The 24,887-nt window shown below is 35.4% G+C and overlaps 1 protein-coding gene across 4 annotated transcripts in view; it reads left to right on the forward strand.

The window, feature by feature from the left end:
• The window catches only part of STXBP5 (syntaxin binding protein 5), a 100,561-nt gene that overhangs the window by 30,570 nt on the left and 45,104 nt on the right, over positions 1 to 24,887 (forward strand). For all 4 annotated transcript variants that reach the window (XM_083371660.1, XM_083371661.1, XM_083371662.1 and 1 more), the window contains exons 5-9: positions 3,316 to 3,450; positions 5,698 to 5,761; positions 11,268 to 11,351; positions 22,205 to 22,328; positions 24,775 to 24,853. In XM_083371660.1, the coding sequence (XP_083227786.1) occupies positions 3,316 to 3,450; positions 5,698 to 5,761; positions 11,268 to 11,351; positions 22,205 to 22,328; positions 24,775 to 24,853 (486 nt within the window). The remainder of the gene's footprint in view (positions 1 to 3,315; positions 3,451 to 5,697; positions 5,762 to 11,267; positions 11,352 to 22,204; positions 22,329 to 24,774; positions 24,854 to 24,887) is intronic.

The following is a 24,887-nucleotide window of genomic DNA, read 5'->3' on the forward strand; positions in this document are numbered from 1 at the left end:
TTTAACCAACAGGGTCCACAGCATATCCTATCTACTTGACTGGATGAGACAGGTCAACAGATCCCCACGTGGGGCAGGTAGCCCTATGTAGAACACATTGCAGTAGTCTGTATTGGAAATGATTAGGGCATGAGTGACAGAAAGAAGGACCTCTCAATCCAGAGGCACAACGGGTGCATAATGTGAAGTTGAGCAAAGATCCTTCTAGTCATAACTGCATCCTCTTCTTTGAGCAGGAGTGGTGAGTCCAAGAGAATCTCCACATTGCACACCACTCCATCTGGAGCAGTGCAACCCCATCCAGCACCAATGATGGTAAACCCAGATAAAGAAGAGGCCCTACCTACAGCCACTCCATCTTTCCAGTGTTCACTTAAAACCTGTTGTTCCACATCCAGACTCCTACAACCTCCAAATACCACTTCATAAGGACATCCATAGCATCACTTCACCAGGGACGGAGATGTACTAATGATTATCATCTGCAAATTGACAATAGCAATAGCACATTGCCACTACTCTGACAAAAAACCCCATGTCTGGTGCATGACTGTTTCACATTGGGCCATAAATGACCTAAGATAGGCCCATAGCCACCATGTTGGCCATAAACTCCCAAGGACAACAAATTGAAGCTCTCCAAGACCATCTGCCTGGAGAACTACTGCCCAGTTATCTACTAATTCATACACACATAAACATCCAGATTCAGCTCTGCCCCCTTTGCTCTCACTGTATGGAAGGAAGGCCACGCCTACCACACCCCAGATTGAATTGCTGTCATATAATCAGTTCTCACAGGGCCTCAGCCACCATCCTCAAATGGCCAGAGTGTCTCTCTAGCTGGTCTTGTGATTCCAGCCACTGCTTGCTCTTGTTTGCTGTGACTGCAGGATGGCAATCCCACAGGCCCTCCAGTGTTGCTGCTGCCATCACCCCACTCGCTGATGCTGTTGGGTGCTAGCTGCTGGCCTGTTGCCCCAGGCTCCTATGGAGGTCCAGCCACTTTCCTGGGCCTGTTAAACCAATTGGCCATTGCCTGCTCCAGCCTGGTCTGGCTGCTCCACTTGTCACTGGCCTAAGCCTCTGGCTGGATAGCCCAATTAGGAACCCCCCAACTTCTTGCCTGGGAGAGTTCAGTCGCCTTCCTGGGTCTGCACATTGCACGCTGCCACTCACCACTCACCATTTCCTAATTGTTCTGCCCCCAGGCTGCTTGGTTGCTGAGTGCTCTAGCCGCTCTGTCATTATGACACATTCTTCCAAGTTAGTATATTCCGAATGGCATTTTTAAATAATGGATTTTTCTTAAAAGCTACAACTAGGACAAAATAATGTGGCTAGATTGCACAATAGGCAAATTATAGTAAACTATTCACCTATCCTGAATTTATTGTACTGGCTATAAATATACTACCTAGTCAAGGTGAAGAAATCTGCTATATAATACCAATCTATATATAGCTTAAGATCTGGACATCAAATGCCCTGACAACAAAGACATGGCAAAGATGCCAGCTTGAGTTTGCCAGCACTGCTGCCTCTTCATTACACATTTACTTGAAGGAATGTATTCCCAAACACCATAGTTATAGAATCTTCTCTGTTTTGGCACCAAGCTTCCATTGCTAGCTTAAGACCTATCTGTTTGCTTTGTTTAATTGATACTGCTATACATTTTCTGTTTATATTGTTTAATAACTGTCCTGTAGTCACTCTTTTTAAGATTTCAATGTCTTTGCTTACTGATAATTTAATTTATAAACAATACATTATTTTGAAGCATTCTTTTAACGTGATCAGTTTTTAAAAAAAAAGTATAATTGAATATTGTGATTATTAAAAAGCAGTGTAAATGTGGGGAAAATAGACTAACATGAAAGCCAGCGCTTGCAAAGTAGTATGTGGAACAATCTCTTTAGTATACACATTTGCATTGTACGTGTGAATTTCATGTCCAAAAATTACTTTACAACATGGTAATAGTGTCACTGCATCCATCATGAGGTGAACATAACCAGTTTTGTAACATTTGAATAGTTACAGATATTTGACAAACTGGTAATGCATTAATGCATTTTTAATTTGACCTTTAGTGACCTTTTATAATGAAGCTATTTTAGGCAACATGTTTGTTTAATTGTTATGTATTATGCTAAGTTTTACAAAGCATGATAAAGGCATTCTCTTAAGTAGCTTTGACAGTTTTATCAGAGGAGACATATGGCCTACAAGTACCAAAGGAAATCCTTTGAAAGCATCAGCAAATTGCCTCTCAAGTGACCTTGTATTACTGTAAATACATTTTCATAAGTAATTATACAGATCATATTTAGACTCAATAATTTCATAATGTTTATTTTAATTAGAGCTGTATTGTAGAGCTGCAGTTTTACTATTTTATTAGCCAGACATTCCAATAAATACCATCCTAAAATAAAGCCTAAATTAATCTAATTAGTACTTGATTTTTGTTTACCATTACAAAATTCAGTTATTGAAAAATCTCTTGTCATTACTACATTTCCCATGTACAGTTTGTGTTTTTTGATGCTTGTGTTCCCAAAAGTTTATAAACTAACAGAAAAATTATTTAAAATTATTAATTTAAAATAATTTATTTTAATTATTGAAATAATTAACTAAACAAGGCAACATAATTGTATTAATTAGAAATTCTGAAAGATATGAGTACTAGGATCCTTAATTTGAACCATGTATTTTATAGATAAAAAATTGACTTAAAATGCAAATCTCATAAAGAAGTATTCTATGAAAAATGCTATTCAGTTTTTATGTTTGAATATAGTCGAAATAACTATTTCGGTGGATTGCTTGCATTTTTTCTATTAGATTTCATTTTAATGAGCAGAACATTTTAGTAACCAGTTTTCAGATTTGAGATGTAGCAATTTGTTCCAGACATTTGTGACAAATTTGAAGAAAAAGTCATACAGTGTTAGATTTTCCAAAATGTTTTGGGAATATACTTACATTTTGTTGATCATAGAAAACTTTTGACATATTCCATATTTAAAGTCATAGAAGTATACTAGTTAAGAAGTAAAATGTGATCTATTTTGTGTGTATTTTTTAATAGAGGCACATGTTTAGAAAATAACATTATTGTTGATGGAAAAAACTATGCTTAGCTTCCCTTTGGGGGAAAAAGCAGTTTGGATAATGTTGAATTAACTGTATGTGCTTTTGATAATTTTGTGTGTCTGTATTTTATTTTCAAACTATGCATTCATTTTATGGTACTGTCTGATTGTACAATTTTGAATTTACTATTTTTAATGTGTTCACTTTCAGGATAACATTTTGCCATCTGCCTTTCCAGAGTAAATGGTTGTATGTGGGCACCGAAAGAGGAAATGTACACATTGTCAATGTGGAGTCTTTTACTCTCTCAGGCTACGTCATCATGTGGAATAAAGCCATTGAATTGTGAGCATGATATGGGTGAAAAAAAATATATAGTCCATTTGGACTCTATTCTTTAAAATAAATAAATAATAAATAAATAAATTATGCTTTTTTAAAAAACTGTGGCTTTGATGCTTTGACTATTGCTGTCCAGTAGGTATAGACATTGAGTAACATAATAAATCTATTCAAAGAAAATATTGTTGCTAAAACAAGAACCATTCCAGTATTATTTTAAGTGGTTATATGCATAAACCTGTACTCTATTCCTTTACTCATTTATAATTTATTATAGACCCAAGAATATAGCTGTTCTCTTCCAGTAGTCCCAGTAGCATTTCATTTAGCCTATAAAAAAGGTCAATAAATGTTGAATGAGATACATTATAGGAAAGTGGGCTAAATGGAGAGGTGGGATTTTGAATAACGTGGAGATCCATTTTCTGCATAATTCTTCTGTCCAATTTTCCAACATGCTCACCTTTATTTACCCACCTCACCCTCATAGCAGGGATGTAGAAAAGTATCTGCTAATAAAAATGTTAGTAAATAATGGGAAAAAGTAGTTACATTTATTGAATAAGAGTGGGTGTTGAATAATTTTTAAGACTATGTTCCCTTTTAATTAATAATTAAAAAATACAATTACAAACTAACTAATGCAAACTTACAAAGGAAAACAATAAAAAGAAAATATAGAAAGTATAGAAAAGAAAGAGAACAAAAATAGGGAAGAAATGTCGAACTGAAGATGACTCCCTGTTAAAAGTGAAGCCAGTGACTAACAGTAAAATGTAGGGCTGGCAATAAGACCTGCAGCAGGTTTCCATGTGCAGCTGGGTCTTGCAGCTGGCTGAGATTTTCATGTGCCAATGGTTTCTGTAGGCTGTGCTGGGCTCCCAGAGATTTTCCCCCCCCCCACCTTCTAAGGTACTCCTGCATGCCTTACCTCATATTCTGTCTGCTGAATGACCATGAGATTGCTTCAAAATCACAACAAGGAGTGCCAGATTTGTGGTCATTGAGCAAAGTGATTATGTGAAATCTAGCTTAATGACCGCTTTGCTCCAAAAATTCTGTCCCAGTTGTGGTCATACGTTGAGGACTTTCCGTATTTGAAGGGACTAAAGATCAAAATTATTAAAAGGAAGGAATATGATTTGGTTTACTTTATCAAGATTAAAATAATGTTATCTCTAATAACTTTTAATAGAGTTTTGCTGATCAGGATTGAATGTCAAGACTTTAAGGATTTTTTATAGATAAGAGATGAGCTATGGGAAAAAGAAAGGTGATAAGTTACTAAAACGTTCTACATTTGTGATGAAGAGGGAAGTTATTTCTTCATATATTTCTTTAAATTTTATTTATTTGTATAAATCACTTCTATTTTGGGTACTAGATCTGAAGGCAGTAACATAAAATTGAAAATCTATGGTTCAGGTAAACAACATAAGCCACCCAGAGTTGTTTAAATATAAGATGGGCGGCAAATAAATTTAATAGATAAATAAATAAAAATAAAATAAATAAGGATTGAACAGATCAAAGGACTTAAAATATTCAACCAAGTGAAAATATAATAGCTGAAAGCACTTGGGCAGGTTAAAAAAAAATACTACTTAGAGCAGACCTGGACATTTTATGATCCCCAGGCCACATCAGGTCCTTCGGTTGTCCCTGTCCGACCCATGTGCAATCAATCAGAAATTAGAAATCAAATGTAAATAAGCACACCTCAGAGGATGGGAGAAGAAGCTGAGTCAGGCCAACTGCGCAGTTGCTGTGCACTTCTTCAGTTGGTTGGCAGCCTCAAGAGGATGAGAGAAAGTACTTTTCGATGTCTACACAGTGCTCACCTCTTGCCTGGAGCAGCCTGAGGAAGAGGCGGCATTATTGCATGAGGGGACCTGGGCTGGGCTACCCACTGCCACTTCAGTCAAAGCACAGTCATACAACTGGTAGAGCGCAGCTGGGAGCTAGCAAGTGGGAACGCTGTAGCAGTAACAACAGAGTGGTGGCCAGGCCAGATAAAATATCTTCACTTTCAATTCTGCCCACATACACTGTGGTCTCCATGACCATCCTGGGATGGAAAAAGTTGCTTGTTCCTTCTTTAGGGCTCTAAGATATGGCTGGAACCTTCACTTGGACTCATTAATGGAAAGCCAGTCTGCTTAATAATGGTATTGGGGTTTACACTGTAAATGATGTAATATTCTATATATCTGTATTTTTGCTTTTAAAAATATTGTTTAAATTTTTTAGGTCATCCAAGTCTCATCCTGGACCTGTTGTCCATATTAGTGACAATCCAATGGATGAAGGCAAGGTATGTTAAAAAACATACTAAACCAAACCTAAATTATATTGAAGACGATTGTGCTTTAGCACTAAAGTATGACAGATGCTTTATTGGATGTCCCAGTTTACATGTTTACATATATCAAGTGTTAGAACAAAGTATTTTCGGCAATTACTGTATATCCCCAACAGCTATTTACAAGTATGCCTACTTACTATTCATAATTGTACTTTTGACATGTTATGCTTCTAAAACAAATGGAAACTCTAATAAATGCTCAAATGTTTACTTTAGCATAGTTTGTATTAGTGTAAGCAATTATCTAAACATCTGGTTGCTTTTTAAAACATTAGATTATTTTTATTATTTTAATATATGAAAAAAGAGCCAAACACAGGAAAAACTTAAGAAAACAGAAACATGTTATAATGTATATAACTACAGTAGTTATGAAACACAGTACTAAACCTGAAACACATAGAGTAATACTCAGTTTTAATAATAATCAGTATTTCCATTACTTCAGTAAATAGACAATTAACACATACCATCTTATCTGTGTTTCTATTTTTCCATACTAAAAGAATAATCTTGTTTGGTACATCCTAAGTTTGGTAAATCCATAAATATTCATAAAATGATGAATTCCAATTTTTTGCCAGGTTCAATGAACATCTTTAAATATATTGCTCTTTTCCAAATTATATTAACAAAATAATGAAATGAAATAATGACAATTGGACAACAGTGGGTTAAATTGATGGTATGTACATAGGTGTCCCCCACCATTGTCTACTTTGATCATAATGAAATTGACAGCCAACTTTTATAAAATTTTTGAGTGAACCAATGAGAAAAGCTATTGTGTGCCATCAAGTCATTCACTCTCAATGACCACATAGTTCAGATTTTCATGAGTTGTTGAATTGGTCTCTTCTAAAGAATATCTTTAAGATACTTAACTATTCATTTAGGAATATAGGGTTTCTAGTTCTTTATTTCAAAATTTGTAAATAACTAATACCCACCTTAACAAAATTCTTTATTTAGAATATTTAGAATATTCCAAAGTATAGTTCAATAACAATAGTTATTGTTAATAATCAGGAGTTTCTGATGCTGTAATGCATTTGGATCATATTGTGAAATCAGCATGTTTTAATTGAATATACTCTCATTCTCTGTTTTAAATAATCCAGACTCCTCCAAAAATAATGTAAATAATGCATGCCAATGGTAAGGTAGAAAGTCAGGAAAATAATCCATTTCATCATATAATAGCTGTAATTGAGATGAATAAAATCTATGAGTTTATGCTTCCCATTTTTTAATTTTATTTTTTTAATATTTTCAAGTATTTTATCAGTTTACCTGAAATACTCTGAAGGTACAACAATGGGAATCTTTCTAAGCACACATATTATCTAGGAAGTAATACTCATTTTGACAACATTGTCTTTCCATTGTGATTTTTAACTATGTCAATACTACTCAGGTAAAATGTCTTTATAATACTGTACATATTCACTTCATTATATTGCTTCCCTTCAGAAGGGGAAGGATCCTTGTTTCTTTTTACCTTTGGACGAATAATTTAAACAGAGTATTATCTACTTATTAATTAAATAACAAAGCAGTCAAAAGATGATTTCCTTAAGCTGAGACAAAATTGGGCTAGCAAATTTAATTTGAAGACATCAGCCAAATTTCTGACATAAATTTTTGTTTGATATTTTTAGATAGGTAATGCCTAATTTTCTATTTTTGTCACTCATTCAGTTTGTGTGCAGTTTTATTAGCTGAAATGGAATATAGTGCAGAGTAGTTTTGTTAGGATAAACCTTAAATATTAGAAAATCTTCTCTGATATCTGATTTTATATTTAAAAAATGATCTTGTATGTATTTATGACGAACTCATGCTATATGCCTTTAAACCATTTTGATAAGCAGGAAAATCAGATTGAGAATTCAAATTCCAAAATGATATTGGTTAGTCTAAAGCACAGATCTAAGCTTTTGTGTGCTTCGTAAGTAGTTTCCCCCCTCAATCTTGGTCCTTTTTGAATGATATTCTTAGAATAATATTCTTAGAATCATTAAAAGCTGCTTTATTCCTGAAATCCTGTTAGATGTGGGGAAAGGAACAGACTACATTATACCAATCCATATTTATTTATTTCAATAAAATATAGTACATACTAAGGTCTATCAGTAGAAATACTGGAGCTGATTTAAGATACTAGCAAAAACCATTCTATCTAAAACTAAAAGTCTTTAAGCAAGTCTACTTTTCTTTGGTCATATGCAATAACAGCCTTTGCAGTTAACCAGTAAAGGCTTTACTTTCTCAGCCCAGTGGAGATAAACTATGAACAAAGCAGGGCCATCCTTTGGGGAACTACTAACTGCATCATCTTCAGATAATATAGCCTAATGAAATGCTCGCTGCTAGGTAAGATTGAAGAGCCTAGGCAGCATTGTTATGAGATGAGTGGAGGGAAATGCAGCTTTCTATTATATTTGGTTTTTGTATATGTATATGAATTGTTATATTTGTAAATCATCTTCCTTGTCACGTTTGTTTACATTCATGGTATATTTTTATAAGGGGTTTCATTCAAGTATGCAGTGATTTAGCTGTAGACTGTATTGGTACGTTTAAGAAGATAGTGTGCTTAATGATGTTTTGTTATCTTAAGTAGTTCTTAAATCTTCGAATAGCTACTTTAGTAATAAGTAATTTAGTACTATGTTGTATACTTTGAATTGGTTACAAGGTAAGAAATTGTAGGCCTTACTTTCTAAAAGAAGAAAAAAGAGACTAACCATTTTAGAAACTGAATGCAGAGAAGTGCAGAGGAATAATTTATTTTCCCCAAATCAGTTTCTAACATTTTTCAGCTCAGCTTCCACTTAGGACAATAAACAATTATATATTTCACATAAATTAATACAATAAATGGGTTCACTGTCTCTATATGTGTATATCTGTCTGCCTATTTACCTACCTACTTACCTTTCATATATCCACACGAACTGAAAAGGCAGTTATACAAGTTGTGCTAAGTTCCAGCTTTTACAAACACCCCCCCCCCCCAATAGTTTGCAGAAGGAGAAAATGTTACCTACCATAAGTTACAAAAGAGGCTAAATAACTGTATGGGGGGGGAAGTAATATAGTCCTGACTTATTTTTAAACAACTCTAGGAAGATAATGTTTCAGTTCATATTTTAAAAACTGACTTGGAAAAAATTGATCTTACCATTAAAATTACTGTGTCATGGGGAGATGAATTAGATCTAAAAAAAATGAATGAAGTAAAACAGACACTGTGATGTATTTTCTACTGAATCATTGTTATGTAGAGAGTTTAAGTCATACAGTATATTCTTAAAATAGCCTTCAAACCCTGAAGGCCATTTTTGCACTCTCAGCTAAGTTCAAGAAATTATAGAAGAAGAATTGACATATTTGCTAACATCACTCACTCCTAAACCTTGAAGCATCCCCAAAAGATGTCATGATTGATGGTATCAAAAATCACTAAGAGCTCAATATGGGCTAGGATGTATACATTACTACCATCCCAGACCAATCAGAGGTTATCTAAAAGTGCATCTGGTGCTTTCTCAGTACTACATCCTGGTCTGAAAGCCGATTGGAAGGATTCAGGATAATCTATTTACCCGGGGGCCCTCTGCAGTTGCACTCTTTTCAACAGCTTTTCCGGGAAAAGGATGCCAGATAACAATTGTCCTGGGAAGGTTTTTTGAGAAGGGGAGGGACCACAGACTATTTAAGAGCTGGAGATATCACTCCCCTCTTCAAGGAAGCTTTTCACACCATTTGAATCCAATTATATATTACCTACTGGGAGGCCTTAATCAACCAGGAGGGCAACTGCACTATAGAGGACTATTCCATTTTTGAAACTAAGTTTAACTTCTTACAGGTTCATTTCTTGTATGCTATAAGAATTAATTTAATAATAATAATAATAATAATAATAATAATAATAATAATAATAATAACAACAACAACAACAACAACAACAACAACAACAACAACAACAACAACCCCCTGCTCAGGCAGGAAATCCTATACCATTTCAGACAAATGGCTGTCCAGTCGCTTCTTAAAAACTTCCAGTGTTGGAGCATTCACCACTTCTGGAGGCAGGTTGTTCCACTGGTTAATTGTTCTAACTGTCAGGAAGTTTCTCCTTAGTTCTAGGTTGCTTCTCTCCTGGGTTAGTTTCCATCCGTTGCTTCTTCTCCTGCTTTCAGGTGCTTTGGAGAATAGCTTGACTCCCTCTTCTTTGTGGCAGCCCCTGAGATATTGGAACACTGCTATCATGTCACCCCTCACCCTTCTCTTTGTTAAACTACACATACCCAATTCCAGCAACCTTTCCCTATATGTTTTAGCCTTAGTTTTAGTTAATCTAATATTTGACAGATAAAGCAGCTTGAGTCAATAAACTATGAAAGGATGTGCTGAACACCAAGGTACAGACCAGACCAGGAAACATACTCCAGGGTGGCCTAAAACTACTTTAAGATGTTTTGTTTTAACAGAATGCTGAGGCATAAATTACGCTTGAGCAAGATTAGATCTTCCTTTGAATGGGTTGCACTATTTTCTGTTTTCTCCAGACATATAATTTGCTTTCTTGGTTTAGCAAGTTGGTGCTGTACAAATTTCATGAGAGAAAGAACAGGTTGCTTATTTTTTAACTATAGTTCTTTATTTAGTTTCCTATGCTTTTTGCAGGTATCTGTCAGAGCAGTTTTCAAACTTCTGTGGTTGCTATGGCAGTTTCTAGGATTCAGTGAAGGGGAGGAGGCTGGAATCACGCTGCGTGTCTGCATTAAGAAAAATAGCACCTATGAAAGTGCATAATGAATATTTATTCATTCAAATAATCTGTAAGGTTACCCATCTCCCCAAAGTGACTCTAATGACATCCAAAGGTTAAAACCACAATAATGATAGTTATTAAATGCCAATGCCACAAATACAGTCCAACCCACACAGAATAATTTAACCACGTTTAGCCAGCAGAGTTTACCTATGCATATAGCCTAAAAACGTGGAAGAACACCCAGAATCATGGCCATCCTAATCTCTGGGGTGATGCTGTTCTATAGGACTAGTACCACCACAGAAAAGACACAACTCTGAGATGCAGCAGGGTAAGATTGTTTACAATAATGGAAAGGACATGTGTATGATTAGAGAGGTGACCATTCACAACAGCACAGATAAGCATCTTGTTCTTTATAAGCTCATCTGCAGTTTACAAACTTCCTAGGATACCATTTATATGTATCAGAATATCCAATTATTGCATGTCCCAAACAAATGAGATCTCAGTTATCATTTGTCTACAAAACGTACTGAAATATTAATTTATCTGGCATGCAGATGCACTTATAGTAGAGAATTGTATGGTAATTTGGTGAGCCATAGAGTTGCACTGATTCTTATGTACCAGAATAACATTAATACAACTTGTAATTTATTACAGCTGTTGATTGGTTTTGAATCAGGAACAGTGGCATTATGGGACCTCAAATCCAAGAAGGCGGAATACAGATACACACATGATGAGGTAAAAAAAAAAAGTCTGGCATGTTTTGAGTCATACTGTAATTTTGTTGACTGTATTGAAATTTTGCAGAAGAATTACTATTCAGTAAATGTTTACTTAGCATTGTTGCTTATATTTATGGAAGAAATATAGATACAGTCATCCCAGTAAAGCAGGAAAATATTCAATTTATTGATTCACATAGGAATTTAAAGGTTAGTCAAATGGCTTTAAGTATTGTAGTACTTGAGGGCAATAGAAGAAGGGGACGACAGAATGAGGTTCCTGGATGGAGTCACTGAAGCAGTAGGCGTGAGCTTAAATGGACTCCAGAAGATGGTAGAGGACAGGAAGGCCTGGAGGAACATTTTCCATAGGGTCGCGATGGGTCGGACACAACTTTGCAGCTAACAACAAGCAAAATTGTAATACCTAAAATTATATCTCATATATAGAAGACAGAGTAGATTATATGTTTTAACCAACTCCCCCCTCCCCCCGGTATAGTTGGACTATGAGGTAATTGGGATAGTTCATACGGCCCAAACCATAATTTGGGCTCTCAGAACCCTCCCTTACCAACCAAGTGGGAGGGTCAAAACTATCAGACATATTTTTTCCTGGTATATAGGATTTTGTGGTGAGCATTAATAAGGAAAATGGATATCTTAAAACTTGCAGAGGTTATCTTAACATTTCTGACTGTAATCTTTGAAAGTTCCTGGGGAATAATAAAAATTGCAACTTAAAAGAAAAAGAAGTATCTAACGAATTAGGGATTAATCAATTTAATATCTATACAGACAAGAAACTAGTTACTAAGCTAGAGTAAGTGACTTTTAACAGCATTGCTTTGTCAGATAATTTTGTTTCTTTTATCACATAAAAACTAGTTATGTAGTAGTAATAGTTAACTGACTGATTAGTCTTGCAATCGTATCAGTAAAATAAAATACAATAAGTCTAATTTCAGAGTGAAATAGAGAGAAATACAATGATAAAATACATATCATATACATATGTGGTAACACGAGTTAGTAATTAGATGGATGAATCTCCCTCACAGGGAATCCCAATCTGTTCAATGTATCAGATTTGTAGGATCGCTGTCTTAGTTATAAATTTAGCTGTTCAGCATACAGCATGTACATTTGAGCCCAAGAGGAAAAATATGATTATGGTTCAGATCGCAGTGGGCTGTTCTTTCCAATAAGGATGGGGACATATAATTGAGAATTTGACAATATATGAGAAATACTTTTAATGGCTGGAGTACTGCATATACAGGTTGTCTCATAATATGGCAAGTGTTGGAAATGCTCATACTTGGCCATGAAGTCCAACAACTCAAAGTTAACTAGAGCAAAGGAAAACTGTGGATGTTGTATGCCTTGATCTCAGTAAAGCATTTGACTAGGAGATTCAAAATAGCCTTGTGGACAAGATAGAAAAATATGAACTAGATGGTATTACAGTTTGAGATATTTACAGCTGGTTGAACAACTGCATCCAAAATATCCTCATTATTGGTTTTGATCATTGTAGGGGGAATGTTGAGTGGAATCCTTGAAAATTTTATTCTCATTCCAATGCTATTCAGCATCCTTGAATACCTGGCTTGTGGTAGTGCATATGATCAAAATCTAGAAATATTGATGTAGCACTAGTTACATCCACTTCTCATTTAGTGACCAAGTTCTGCTAAGCAAAATGGTCACTAAATGAACATATGACAGAGAGAGAGAGAGAGAGAGATAAAGTTCTTTTGTACAGCTACTCCAGTGTTATTTTTCCTCCAGCATGCATTGTTGTCAGGTGCATGACATTTTGTGGTAATTGCATGCATTGGTCACAAAATGATTTTTTTTAATTTCCATGGTATTTGTGAACAGTCACTAACTGAAGAATGGGCGTACATGTAAGCAATCTGTATGGTGTAGCAACTAAAAAAGGCACGTTACATCCAGATCGGTAGTACACTGTGAACTCTGTTAATTAAACCACATTTGGAGTATAGTTGTACCTTGGTCCTCATCAGTAATTTGTTCCGGAAGACATGCTGAATACTAAAACCAACGGGTACTGAAGAAACCATGTGACTTACCATGTGACCTGCTATTTCGGCCAGAAGAAATAGTGAGTCATGAGGCAGCCAACATCAGCAACTTCTTTCTTGCATGTTGATTACCAGGAGAAAGACAAGTGCTGGGACAAGATTTCTGCTTCAAAACTTGTTGAATACCAAATTCAATGAGTTTTGATACATCGAATGCCGAGTTATAACTATACTTTATTCCCCTTTGGGCAATACATTTTAAAAGGATACAGAGACCCTCCACTGAGTTCACAGGATATGTACCAGAATGATGAGGGCTCTGGAAATCAAGCCTTATGAAGAATGGTAATTTGTTTAGCTTACAAATAGAAAATTAAGAGGAAATATGAAAACAGTGTGTATTGTTCTCTATTGAAACTGAAAGAAGGACAAGATTAATGTATGTCAATTAAAGAAGATTGAGGCTAAACATTAGTAAAATGTTCTTAATGACAAGGGTTATTGAACAGTTTTCCTAAAACATTATCTGACTACCTCTTATTTGATGTTTTCAAACTGGCTGGATGGCCCTACTAGAAATTGTTTAGTGAATTCTTATACTGTTCATCAATAACAATTTCATTCATCTGTAATTTTCCACCTATATAGTAGTTTTCCAATTTTAAACATTTGCTTTTCTGCTATAGGTAAATAGGTGTTCACATCACTTACTTCAAATAAGCTTTAAATATCTTTCAGCTGCGGCATATTCCAGAATGTAGAATCTTAAGACTAACTTCATAGAATATATGTCCCCTAAAGCAAGAACCACTATGGTTGTTTATTCTCATATAAGTATCTATAGAATTGTTGCCTAAAACGTTTTGAGTTCATTTATGCTCGAATGACAGCATGTATGTAGTCATTAACAAGGATTTTAATCTTTTTTAAAAAATGGAATTATATGGAATATAATATAGGTCTTTTAGTGTGTGTGTGTGTGTGTGTGTGTGTGTGTGAGAGAGAGAGAGAGAGAGAGAGAGAGAGAGAGAGAGAGAGAGAGAGAGAGAGAGAGAGAGAGAAATCTATCACTTAAAAATCTGATTAGATCCAAACTGGGCATTCTGCATATGAGAATCAGTTCCTTGATAGATGGATTTTACAAATTTTTTTCTATTATATTAGTTCAATTAGTAATATTTCATTTTGACTTTATTATATTTTGCTATTTCATCAGCTTATTTCTAATTTTGGAGTTAGATTGTCTAGCTCTTTTTCTTAAATGTTTTATTTTTAAATTTCAGGTAAGTTAAATTAGGTAGGCGAATATTTGCTGGACACAATAATTAAAGTACTGATGGCAGAAACTCTATTGCTTAATTCATTTTGCAAAATGTATAGCAAATACACTGTAGGTAATAAAGGACAGGGAGCTCATAGAAGTTTTGTTAAAATATATTGGTTTGATAATCTTATAAAATACCATCTTTTTCAGTGATACACAAGTCTACTTTCAGAACTGTAACCTATTACCTGTAAGATTTTCTGACCCTTGCCCTGACATCCTTGGAAGGTTCTTTCTAGGGGGACTTAAACCTACACCTCTTCTAGATAGCAAAGACCTCAGTTGGCTGTAGGTGATGGCTTTTCCTATCATCAGGAAGGTACAAAACATTTATGAGGAAAAAGTGAGGAAGGAAGGGAGGCACACCACATTTTTGATTCTTTATGAAATAAAAGTTGTCATTTTTATAATTAACTGCATAAGTCATATTTTAAATATTATGAAAAATTAGTGACCTTTTTCTAAGGCTCATGCAAGACTAGTATATATTTAACATATTTAGGTTGCAGTTTAAGATATAAACGCTTCCCAGTGTTGATCATAGGATGAAATTTTAGCAGTAATTAATTGCAATATATCATAAAAGGTAGTTATCATAAAAAATGGACATTTTACCCCTAAGTATTTAAAACCAATTCCGAAGAAAAGGAAATAGAAAACAGGCTATAGGGATGGGCTTGGTCAATTTCAGTTAGTAAAGTATTCCAGAGCTCCTATAGGCATGGAGGAAAAAGGAAATTCTCTCCCATTTAGCAAGCACCCTGATTTATTTCAGATGAGAAAGTATAAACAGTCTGATAAGGTTAAGGCAGTCTTTCAAGTAACTTGGCAGCAAATCATGTAATCCTTTAAAAGTTAAAACCAACTTTTTAAATTGGGTTCCAACAAAACTGGCAATTAGCAGAGGTCACAATTCGGTGTCACAGATTAATCATTTAATAGGCAACAGGCAGAGATGATAGTTTGAAAAAAGATTTCGGGCTGCTGCCATCTCGCCCATCTCTATGAGAAACAAATAATTTTGGAAGCCCAATCCTTCAGAGAGAAGGCTCCTCCAAGCTGACACCCCCCCAAATGTTGATTTATTTATAGTATCCATAATGTTGATTTCCCTCTCTGAATCACTTTTGTGTTTCCTGAATTAAACATATTTGTACCAATATGTATATATAGTGTATATAAACATATACATGGAACTGTATTGTACTCTTTTCTATTAAAAGAAGACTCTTTACTCTTAACATTTCCATAAGAACAGTTACACTCCCACTTGAAGCCATATTAAATCCCACCTAAGTATTAAGATGGTAAATTGTTCTCATCTTGTTTAATCAGCATGATATTTAAACAGAAATTCCAATTTCTGGTATTTCATAGTAGATGCTGCCTTGGTAACCATGAACACTCCAAAGCAAGGAGCATATTGGCTATTTTAAGGGAGCATTCTGTAAAAGAGAGAAAATATTTTCCTTTTTTAGGACATCATATGGCGGGTCTTCAGTCCATTCAGGAGGCAGAAGCCTATTTGTGATGTGTGATGTCACTAATGTGGCCCTCTGCTGTACCCCAAGACTGGATGCCCTACATCCAAAGGTTAGTGAGTGTAATAGGTTAGGTATTTATAGCTTTATTAGAAAGGACATACCACACATATTTAATTTCCTTAGAAATTTTATCAAGTCCTATGATTGAAGAATCTTAAAAATGGTCAGAAAATTCTTGAATTTAAAATATTAGTCTATGCAATATAAGTTGGAAATGCTTACCTTTAAGCCTGCATTTTACACATCAACATAGCACATTCTAAAAAGATCCAAAATAAGATTGCTTGTAGCATTCCTTATGCAACTAGTGCAGGGTTAGGCAACCTTGGCTCTTTTGTGACTCGTGGACTTCAGCTCCCAGAATTCCTGAGCCAGCCATGTTGAGGGGAAAGGGAGGGGTTTCCATGCTTAGCCATGCTGGTTCAGGAATTCTGGGAGTTGAAGTCCATGAGTCACAAAAGAGCCAAGGTTGCCTACCCCTGAACTAGTGAAACATTAAACCTTACACTCTTGTTGCAATAATAGTTCAAATTACAACATAGTAATTTTTCTTCATTTAAAATACCAGCTTTTACTAGGAAATAGAAATGCAGAATGTACTGTAGAAAAATAAATTAACACTTTACTCCCCAAATTAGTGAATTTTAATTTTATTTTAAAAATGACACAGATAGAAGCAAAATATATACTTCCAATATTCTACTCATCCCTATTTTCAAGTGTAATGATGTTTAAAACAATCTTTCTGATGATCGTAGTGACCAAAGATCTGCTTGTTTGTCAGATTGTACCAACAGCATCTACAATTCGAAAAAAGGAATTATGGACTTTATAAACAGTTACTTTCCACATTTATACAGTGTATACTGCCCTGTTCTAGTTCTCTCAAGAGATTTGTTCTCCAGGATTCTATTGGCTATATTAGATCATTGCATTCTTTGAGATTGCCTTTTAATATTTATTTTCAAATTACTGTTTATTTGTTGAAGGACTCAATAAATTGTTTTTGCATATTCTTGTTTTCATTCTACATATGTAATAATTTCCCTTCATAAATAAAGTTTGGAGAAACAAGAGTAGAATCTACTTCATTATGCTGTAGAAAAACTGCATCTATCTCAAACTAGTCTCACCTCGAAAGTAAATAATTTCTCATTGCAAAGAATTTTGGACGAATGAAATGCTATGTATTTTGTATCAGTTCTCAGTTCTTTCCCTTTTCAAAACCGCCAGATTATGGATAGTATATGTTGGGTAAATTGTTTTCTTCTACCTCAGTTGGCTATTGTGCCCTGCACTATCTACTGAAGTCTGTACTACAGGTACTCTGCAGGTGATAAGAAAGGAGAGTAGCATACCCTAATGTAAACTTTTTAATTAGATGGCATGGCAGACATCATTGTAGCTAAAAGGCAGAAGTAAATCATTGCAGAAAAAAGGAGTTAAGTATCAGCAACCGTTTGCAACTATGTAGTAAACAGCAATTGGTGAGGGTGTTTTACAAGTACAAATGGATTGGGGGAGGAGGGGCTTTCCATATATCAACTGCTGTTTTGGTTTACATATAAATTATACCATTGTTCCTCAGAGACTTAACAGAGGAGAGGCTATATTTTCTTGCAAGTTGAAAAATGAGAATTAATGCTTCTGTAGTTAGAACAGGAATGAAGGAGGCATAGTGTTGTAACTGTGTAAAACTGTTAACTTGCAACAATAAGTCATGGATAGCTGTAGTAATCTGTAGCACAAAATAAACTTGCATGTCAAATGACAGAAATTTTGTAGAAACACTTCAGAATTTTTTTAAAAAAAGATTGCAGAAGAAAATAAAATATTCTGCCCAAAAGGTTTCTTCTCTTTGTTCTTTTGTGAAAGGCATCCCCAATAATGCAAAAGCAAAAGAGATTGTTTTTACTATTGTTGGGTGCTGGTAAGTTTTATTTCTCTTTTTCCCCCTGATTAATGTTATACTTAGTGTCTCTTGTCATGCAATGAATGCTCAGCGTGCAGAGACTAGTATTAAAACTTTTTGATGTTTTGAGAACCAAAAGTAATAGAACGAAGGTATGTTAGATAATTTTAGTTTGACTCTATTAATTATATAAATGTCAATGAAAATGAAATAATGTATAAATAACATAGAAAAGTATGATCAACAGGCACAGATGCTATCTTAAATGAGATGTGTAAGAGTAAAAGAAACAAACAAAACTATTAATATAAGATTGTCCTTCCTAATTGGATAATGGTGGTATTTATAATATGTAGAGTATTGTAGTATACAATATAGGCATTTTGTGTAAACAAATGTCCCAGAATGCTCAGGTCCTTTTACCTGGTGTGCGGGCCCAATGAACCACATTGGAATGGTGGAGGGGATGTTTTATTTGCAAATAAAAACTTACCTGGAAGCAAGTTCTAAATGGGCACACTCCAGGTTGGAGTAGGCTCTTATACAATTTTGAAGAGCATATATTGCCATGAGCCAGTTATAGAAACACACAACCTTATAAACTAATCATTAAGAATAACATCATGCATATATCTTCAGTAGCCATAGTAACACTGTTCAACTAAAGATTACAAGGTAGGCTAAGACCTTTGTCTTATTAACACTCCTTTACTAAAAACATTCCTAAGCAACTTGGTATCAGGGTCTTGTCATCACCTTTAATTGACATTTAGCACATAGAAAAAGTCATAGTAATACTTCAGTAGGTGAGTAGCAAATATTTTATCAATTCACAAATAAAATTGGGTAAAGCTAAATGAATTGGGCTCTCTTAACACAACATATTTTGTTACAAGATGTGGAATTGATCTTTTTTCTCCTTACAACTTAGTGATTTATATAACAGAATGTATATACAGTCATGTGAAAAAGAAAGTACACTGTCTCTTTGAGGTCTACGGTGTTACATATCAGTACATAGTAAAAATCATCTGATCTTACCAGTTCTTAAAAGTAGGTTAATATAAGCTCGGATGATCAATAACATATGATATATTATACCATGTCATCATTATTTTACAAAAAGAAAGCCAAAATGGAGAAGCCATGTATGAAAAATTAAATACACCTTAATGATTCAGTAGTTTGTAGAACCACCTTTAGCAGCAATAACTTGAAGTAAACATTTTTGATATGATTTTATCAGTTTCTCACATTGTTGTGGAGGAATTTTGGCCCACTTCGTTGCTCCTGCCTTTTCTCTGCCCTACACGTTCTCAGATCAAGTGCAAAAGGCAGCACCTTATCATCACTAACCAGTTGCAGCTGTGTGCTCTCCCCACCTGAAGCCTCAGGGCTGTCTTGCAGCTGTGCTTCAGCCAAATCACTCTCAGCCAGCTGCCAGAGCCATTGACCAACTCTCCTCCTGAGGTGCCTGGGACTGATTCATCTACCTCTGAACAACAACTAGAGAGGCATCACATCACACATATGCTAATTAAGGCCTGTAGATTCTGAGATGTACATCTTGGATTTTTTTGCAATTTCAGCATTGCATGGTCTGACCTTGGGGTTAATTTACTGGGATGTCCACTCCTAGGAAGATTGGCAAGTGTCTTGAATATTTTCCACTTGTGAACAATCTACCTCACTGCAGAAGGATAGACTTTAAATTGTTTGGAAATGACCTTATGATCCTTCCCAGATTAATGGGCAGTAACAATTGCTTCTCTAAGGCCATTGCTGATGTCTTTCCTCTTTGGCATTGTGTTAACACACATCTCAATGCTGGAGACCAGCAAACTCCTAAAACATAGGCATTTATAGAGAGAGGTAGTCACACTTGCTGATAATCAGTTAATCAAGGGCAGTTGATAGCAGCACCTGGCTACAACTAAGTCTCTTTATACCTAGGGAAATAGTAAGGGTGTGCTTAGTTTTTCACACATGGCATCTCCATTTTAACTTTCTTTTTGTAAAACAAGTGGTGACATGGTATAATATGTGTTATTCATCTGATGTATTTACCTACTTTTAAGAACTGCTAAGGACCAGATGATTTTTATTATGTCCTGATACATAAAACCATAAAACTCAAAGAGGTTGTACTTTTTCACATGACTATAATGTAGTTTGGCAATTATATAGTTATTTTTTATTTTATTTTAATTCCATTTATATCCTGCCCTTCTCCGAAGACTCAGGGCGGCTTACAAGCTTAGCAGTAGCCTTCATTCTATGTATATGCCTGCTTATTAGGGCTTTCACACACACACACACACCCAAGCGGCATTATTACAAAGTCAGCTTAATTGCCCCCAACAATCTGGGTCCTCCTTATGAAATTTGAATGTATTAGTAGGTTACAAAATATGGGATTTCGTATTGAGATTCTTAAAGTGAGAAGAGCACTTTAGGGATAGAATTTCCTGAGAAGACAGACTGCTTATAAACATCAATGTTCTGTAGTCAAATGTAATCTGTTAGGAATATTAGATCTATTAAAGCCTACCTCAGCTAAATTAGGTGCATATCAAAAATATTCTAAAAATGTACTGTGTAAAGAATCTGTGGCTTTAGAAAAAAAAGGTGTTTTTTTTAAAAAAAAACCCTGCATGTATTTATTTTAAAGTCATAGTACAGATTTTTGAAGAACACTGGAAACTTTGTGATGCTTCTTTTCTTATTTGTAGCTGCATCTTGTTCCACATACAGTGTTTTAAGAATTCTGTTGCTTCTAGCTGCGGATAAACTTGTTACCATTTTGTTCTGTTAAACATTGGTAATGCTTCAAACCTTCAGTTTAAGACTAGTAGTAAATACGCTACATATTTTATTTATTATGGTTTAATGAATCATTTTAATATGTTTAGAAAATAGATTTGTTTCAAACTTTATTAAAATAACATTCAAATATTATTCAGCTGCAGATTTTTTTTTCTACAATGATTCTCACTGTAGTATATATCAGGTTGCTTTTTGCTATATAAAATCAGCCTATTTTCCAATTATCCATAAAGGTTGATGAACTGTGTGTGTGTTTAACATGCTGTGACTTTTTCTAATTAAGCTTTTTATGAGTTTTATGAATTAAATGCTTCATAGATAATCACATAATGCAGTTATAATTGATACATCAAATTCTTGTATTCATGATGTAAGAGAGGTTTTAAAAGTTGGTTTTCAAAATGGAAGTAAGTGTGCATATAATGGTCTTAACAACTAACTAAAAATATCTTTCAGAAGCTAAGTGGGATGGGTCAGGGCAAATATATTACTGCAAAAAATAAAATTTTACCAGACCATCGTAATTTTCTGACAACCTACAAGTGTAAAACTGAGGTGGTAATATTTATATTGCTTATGCAATATAAAAGGCACAGAATATGCTGCAATCTATCAGGCTGTGATAAACAACCATTTGTAAATGAATATAGGTTTACTTTTCTAATTTCTACCAGTGCAAAGTATTTGCACTAGAACAGTTTAAATGATTAACTAAGATGACATTAAATGATATAACTGATATAGCTGCATAAATAATACATGTGTCCTTTAAACGCAGAGACTTTTCCTTGAGAATTAATTTTGTATTAAAATATTATTTTATGCCAAATTTAACTACTTGGAGGTATTTACGCATATTATGTACATGTGCATGCATATTATGTTCAATTTATTGTTAGTTTCCTCCATACTTAATTTTAGATATTATAATAGAAAAGCCATATTAGTCTGTAGTGAGAAAAATCTGACAGCACCTTTTCTGACTAACAGACTTTGTTCAAATATGTAAGCATTTGTGAGCTGCATTCACGTCATCAGATCCATCTAATGACATGAGCTGCAGCCACAGGAGGTTGTGCCTTTTAATAAAATATGTTCATCAGAAAAAAAATGCTGCCATAACCCTGTGACTACTTTGCCATGCTGTTTTAGTAACTGAATTTAATTAATTTTATATTTCTTAATATTTTAAATTATTATTGTTTTGCTCAGGCAATTCATTCTGTAAATTGGCATCATGAAGGAAAGCAATTTATATGTAGCCATTCAGATGGCACCTTGACTATATGGAATGTAAGGAACCCTACTAAGCCATTGCAGACAATCACTCCCCATGGTAAGTTTACAGTGTATGTGTTTTGTATTTAATATGTTAGTACGTTATAGTTAGGTTGCACTTCTATGCATATCTGGAAGTAATCACCGCCCTGAGTCCTTCGGGAGAAGGGTGGTATACAAATTAAATTAATAAATAAATAATAAATCCTAATGAATTTGCCCCCAGATTGTGCCTACAGTGAATAAATGCGCCTAGATCAGACATGTCAAACAAGGCCCGGGGGCCAGATCCGGCCTGCGAAGTGGTTTCATGTGGCCTACGAAGCCATCCTGGAAACAGTGAGGGAATGGCCCCCACTGCCTTGACCCTGGCCCAGAGACCCTCCTTCTGCCAGAGACCCTCAGATCTGTCCCACTCCTGCCCAGGCCCCCATAGGCACCCTTGATGCGAACGATGTAGAGCTGGCCACGCCCATCAAGTAGGCCATATGCACTCTAGCCATGCCCATCCAGTAGGCCACGCCCACCCGGCCCCCTGAGGGCAACCGCAATGCTGATGTGGCCCTCAATGAAATTGAGTTTGACACCCCTGGCCTAGATTATTACAGAATATTTGTATATTATATGTACAAAAAGATTTTTCAGTGCTATATTATCAGATAAGAAATTAATATAAGTAATAACAGCAATCACCATTTGCATATGGCCAATCTTGCAATATATATTGTTTACTGTTAAACCTAATTTATCTTTTTAAAAATTAAAAGCAAATATGATTCAGAATTAGGTTGTAGATCATTATTACGTATAAAAGTATTACAATATTTCATTGCATTTAAATACTAATACTGAGTTCAATTTTGTTCTAATACATAATACCTTTATTGAAGTATAGTTTTAGTGTGAGGAAAAAGGATTATTTATTCTTTGCCATTTCCAGGTATATATTATATTAAATTCTATTCAATTGAATGTGTCAATTATTGAAGGTTATTTTAGATAAATGCTCATTCCTTATAAAATACATGGGGATGACTCCACTTCTGAACACTTATAACAATACTGGACTAAACAGATTTTCCTGATCCTTCTTTCCAGTGCATAGTCTCTTTAGCCAGTTGAACGCAAAGAATCCTTTGAAAGATGGGAAGTACAAGTAGTTGTCGAATTACAACAGTTCACTTAGCTATAAGTTATACCACTCTGAAAGTTATACCACTCTGAAAAGTACTTACAATCCAGTCCCAGAGTTACAAATGTTGCATCACCACAGCAGTCGTTCACCTTTATGACTGACCACAGAGATGCTGCAACATGCCCCTTGCCTATCCCCTTCCATGGGGTCCTAACAGGCACTGGCCCTGGAATGCTAGCCCACCGGCTCCTCTCCATCCCATCACTGATCACTCACCTTTCGAAGATCTGCAGAGCTGAGAGCCACGTGGCAGAAAAGCGGCCATCTTCTCAAATGCTGGTCAAGCTGTTTTCATTAGATTCTGTGCTTTTGCACACCCTTCTGTCCCCTTTGCAAAGGCTTTTTTACACAGATGACGGGCCTGCAGGAGTGCGAGATTGCACCCCCAAAGACTTCCGTGCCATTTGCAAAAGGCTTTCACTGTGGAGAATGGAGGCTGCAGGGGCGTGAGATCGCACCCTCAAAGGCTTCCGTCCCCTTTTGCAAAAGCTTTTCGCAAATGGACGTCTGCAGGGGCACGAGATCACACCCTCAAAGGCTTCCATCCCCTTTGCCCCTGCAGGCCTCCGTTCTCCAAACCAAAAGCTTTTGCAAAGGGGGATGGAAGAACACAAGATCTAAAGAAAACAGCTTCACCAGCATCTGAGAAGACGGCCATTTTTCTGCCATGTAGCCCTGAGCTCTGCCGATCTTTGAAAAGTAAGTGCAAAGTAGGCAGAGGAAGCAGCAATGAGGACCCTTAGGGGTGGGAAGGGGAGCATGAGATATCTCAATGGGTGCAGAGATGCCTTGGGTGGCCAGAGTCAGGTGGTCTTTTTCTGCACTAGACCCCCCCATGGTCTTTCCCATCCCTGAGGTGTCTCATGCGCACTCAATGACCTGTGCATTCAATTAATGAATGCATTAGGGAGAGGAAGGATGGGGTTAATTGGTTTAAAGTGATTCAATTAACATTAAGGACCATAACGGGTAGGTTCCATTACAGCCATAATTTATTCACTGTAGCAGTGATGCTCCATTTAAATTTTAGGAACACCTAGCCACCACCTCCTACCTAATTTCAATTTCCCATCCACTCTAATAATAAGGAATTACCCTGAGAAGTTGTGAATAGGGATGATTGTTCTCAATAGGTCTTTTGCATGAGCCTTAACCCGTATGAATAATGAATCTTGAACCATTTTCTAACATATGGAACATATTGCTTTTCTAATACATGGAAATATTGTTAAGATCATAATGTAATTTCTAAGATTCTGATAACTTTCAAATCAATTTTAAATAAAAATAAGGCAATATTTTGTTTTAGGGAAGCAGGTTAAAGATGGAAAGAAGCCAGAACCGTGTAAACCTATTCTTAAAGTGGAATACAAAACAACCAGAATTGGGTAAGAATTGGGCCACAATTATTTAATGATGATT

The sequence above is a fragment of the Vipera ursinii genome (assembly GCF_947247035.1).
Source record: "Vipera ursinii genome assembly, chromosome: 1".
Taxonomy (NCBI): domain Eukaryota; kingdom Metazoa; phylum Chordata; class Lepidosauria; order Squamata; family Viperidae; genus Vipera; species Vipera ursinii.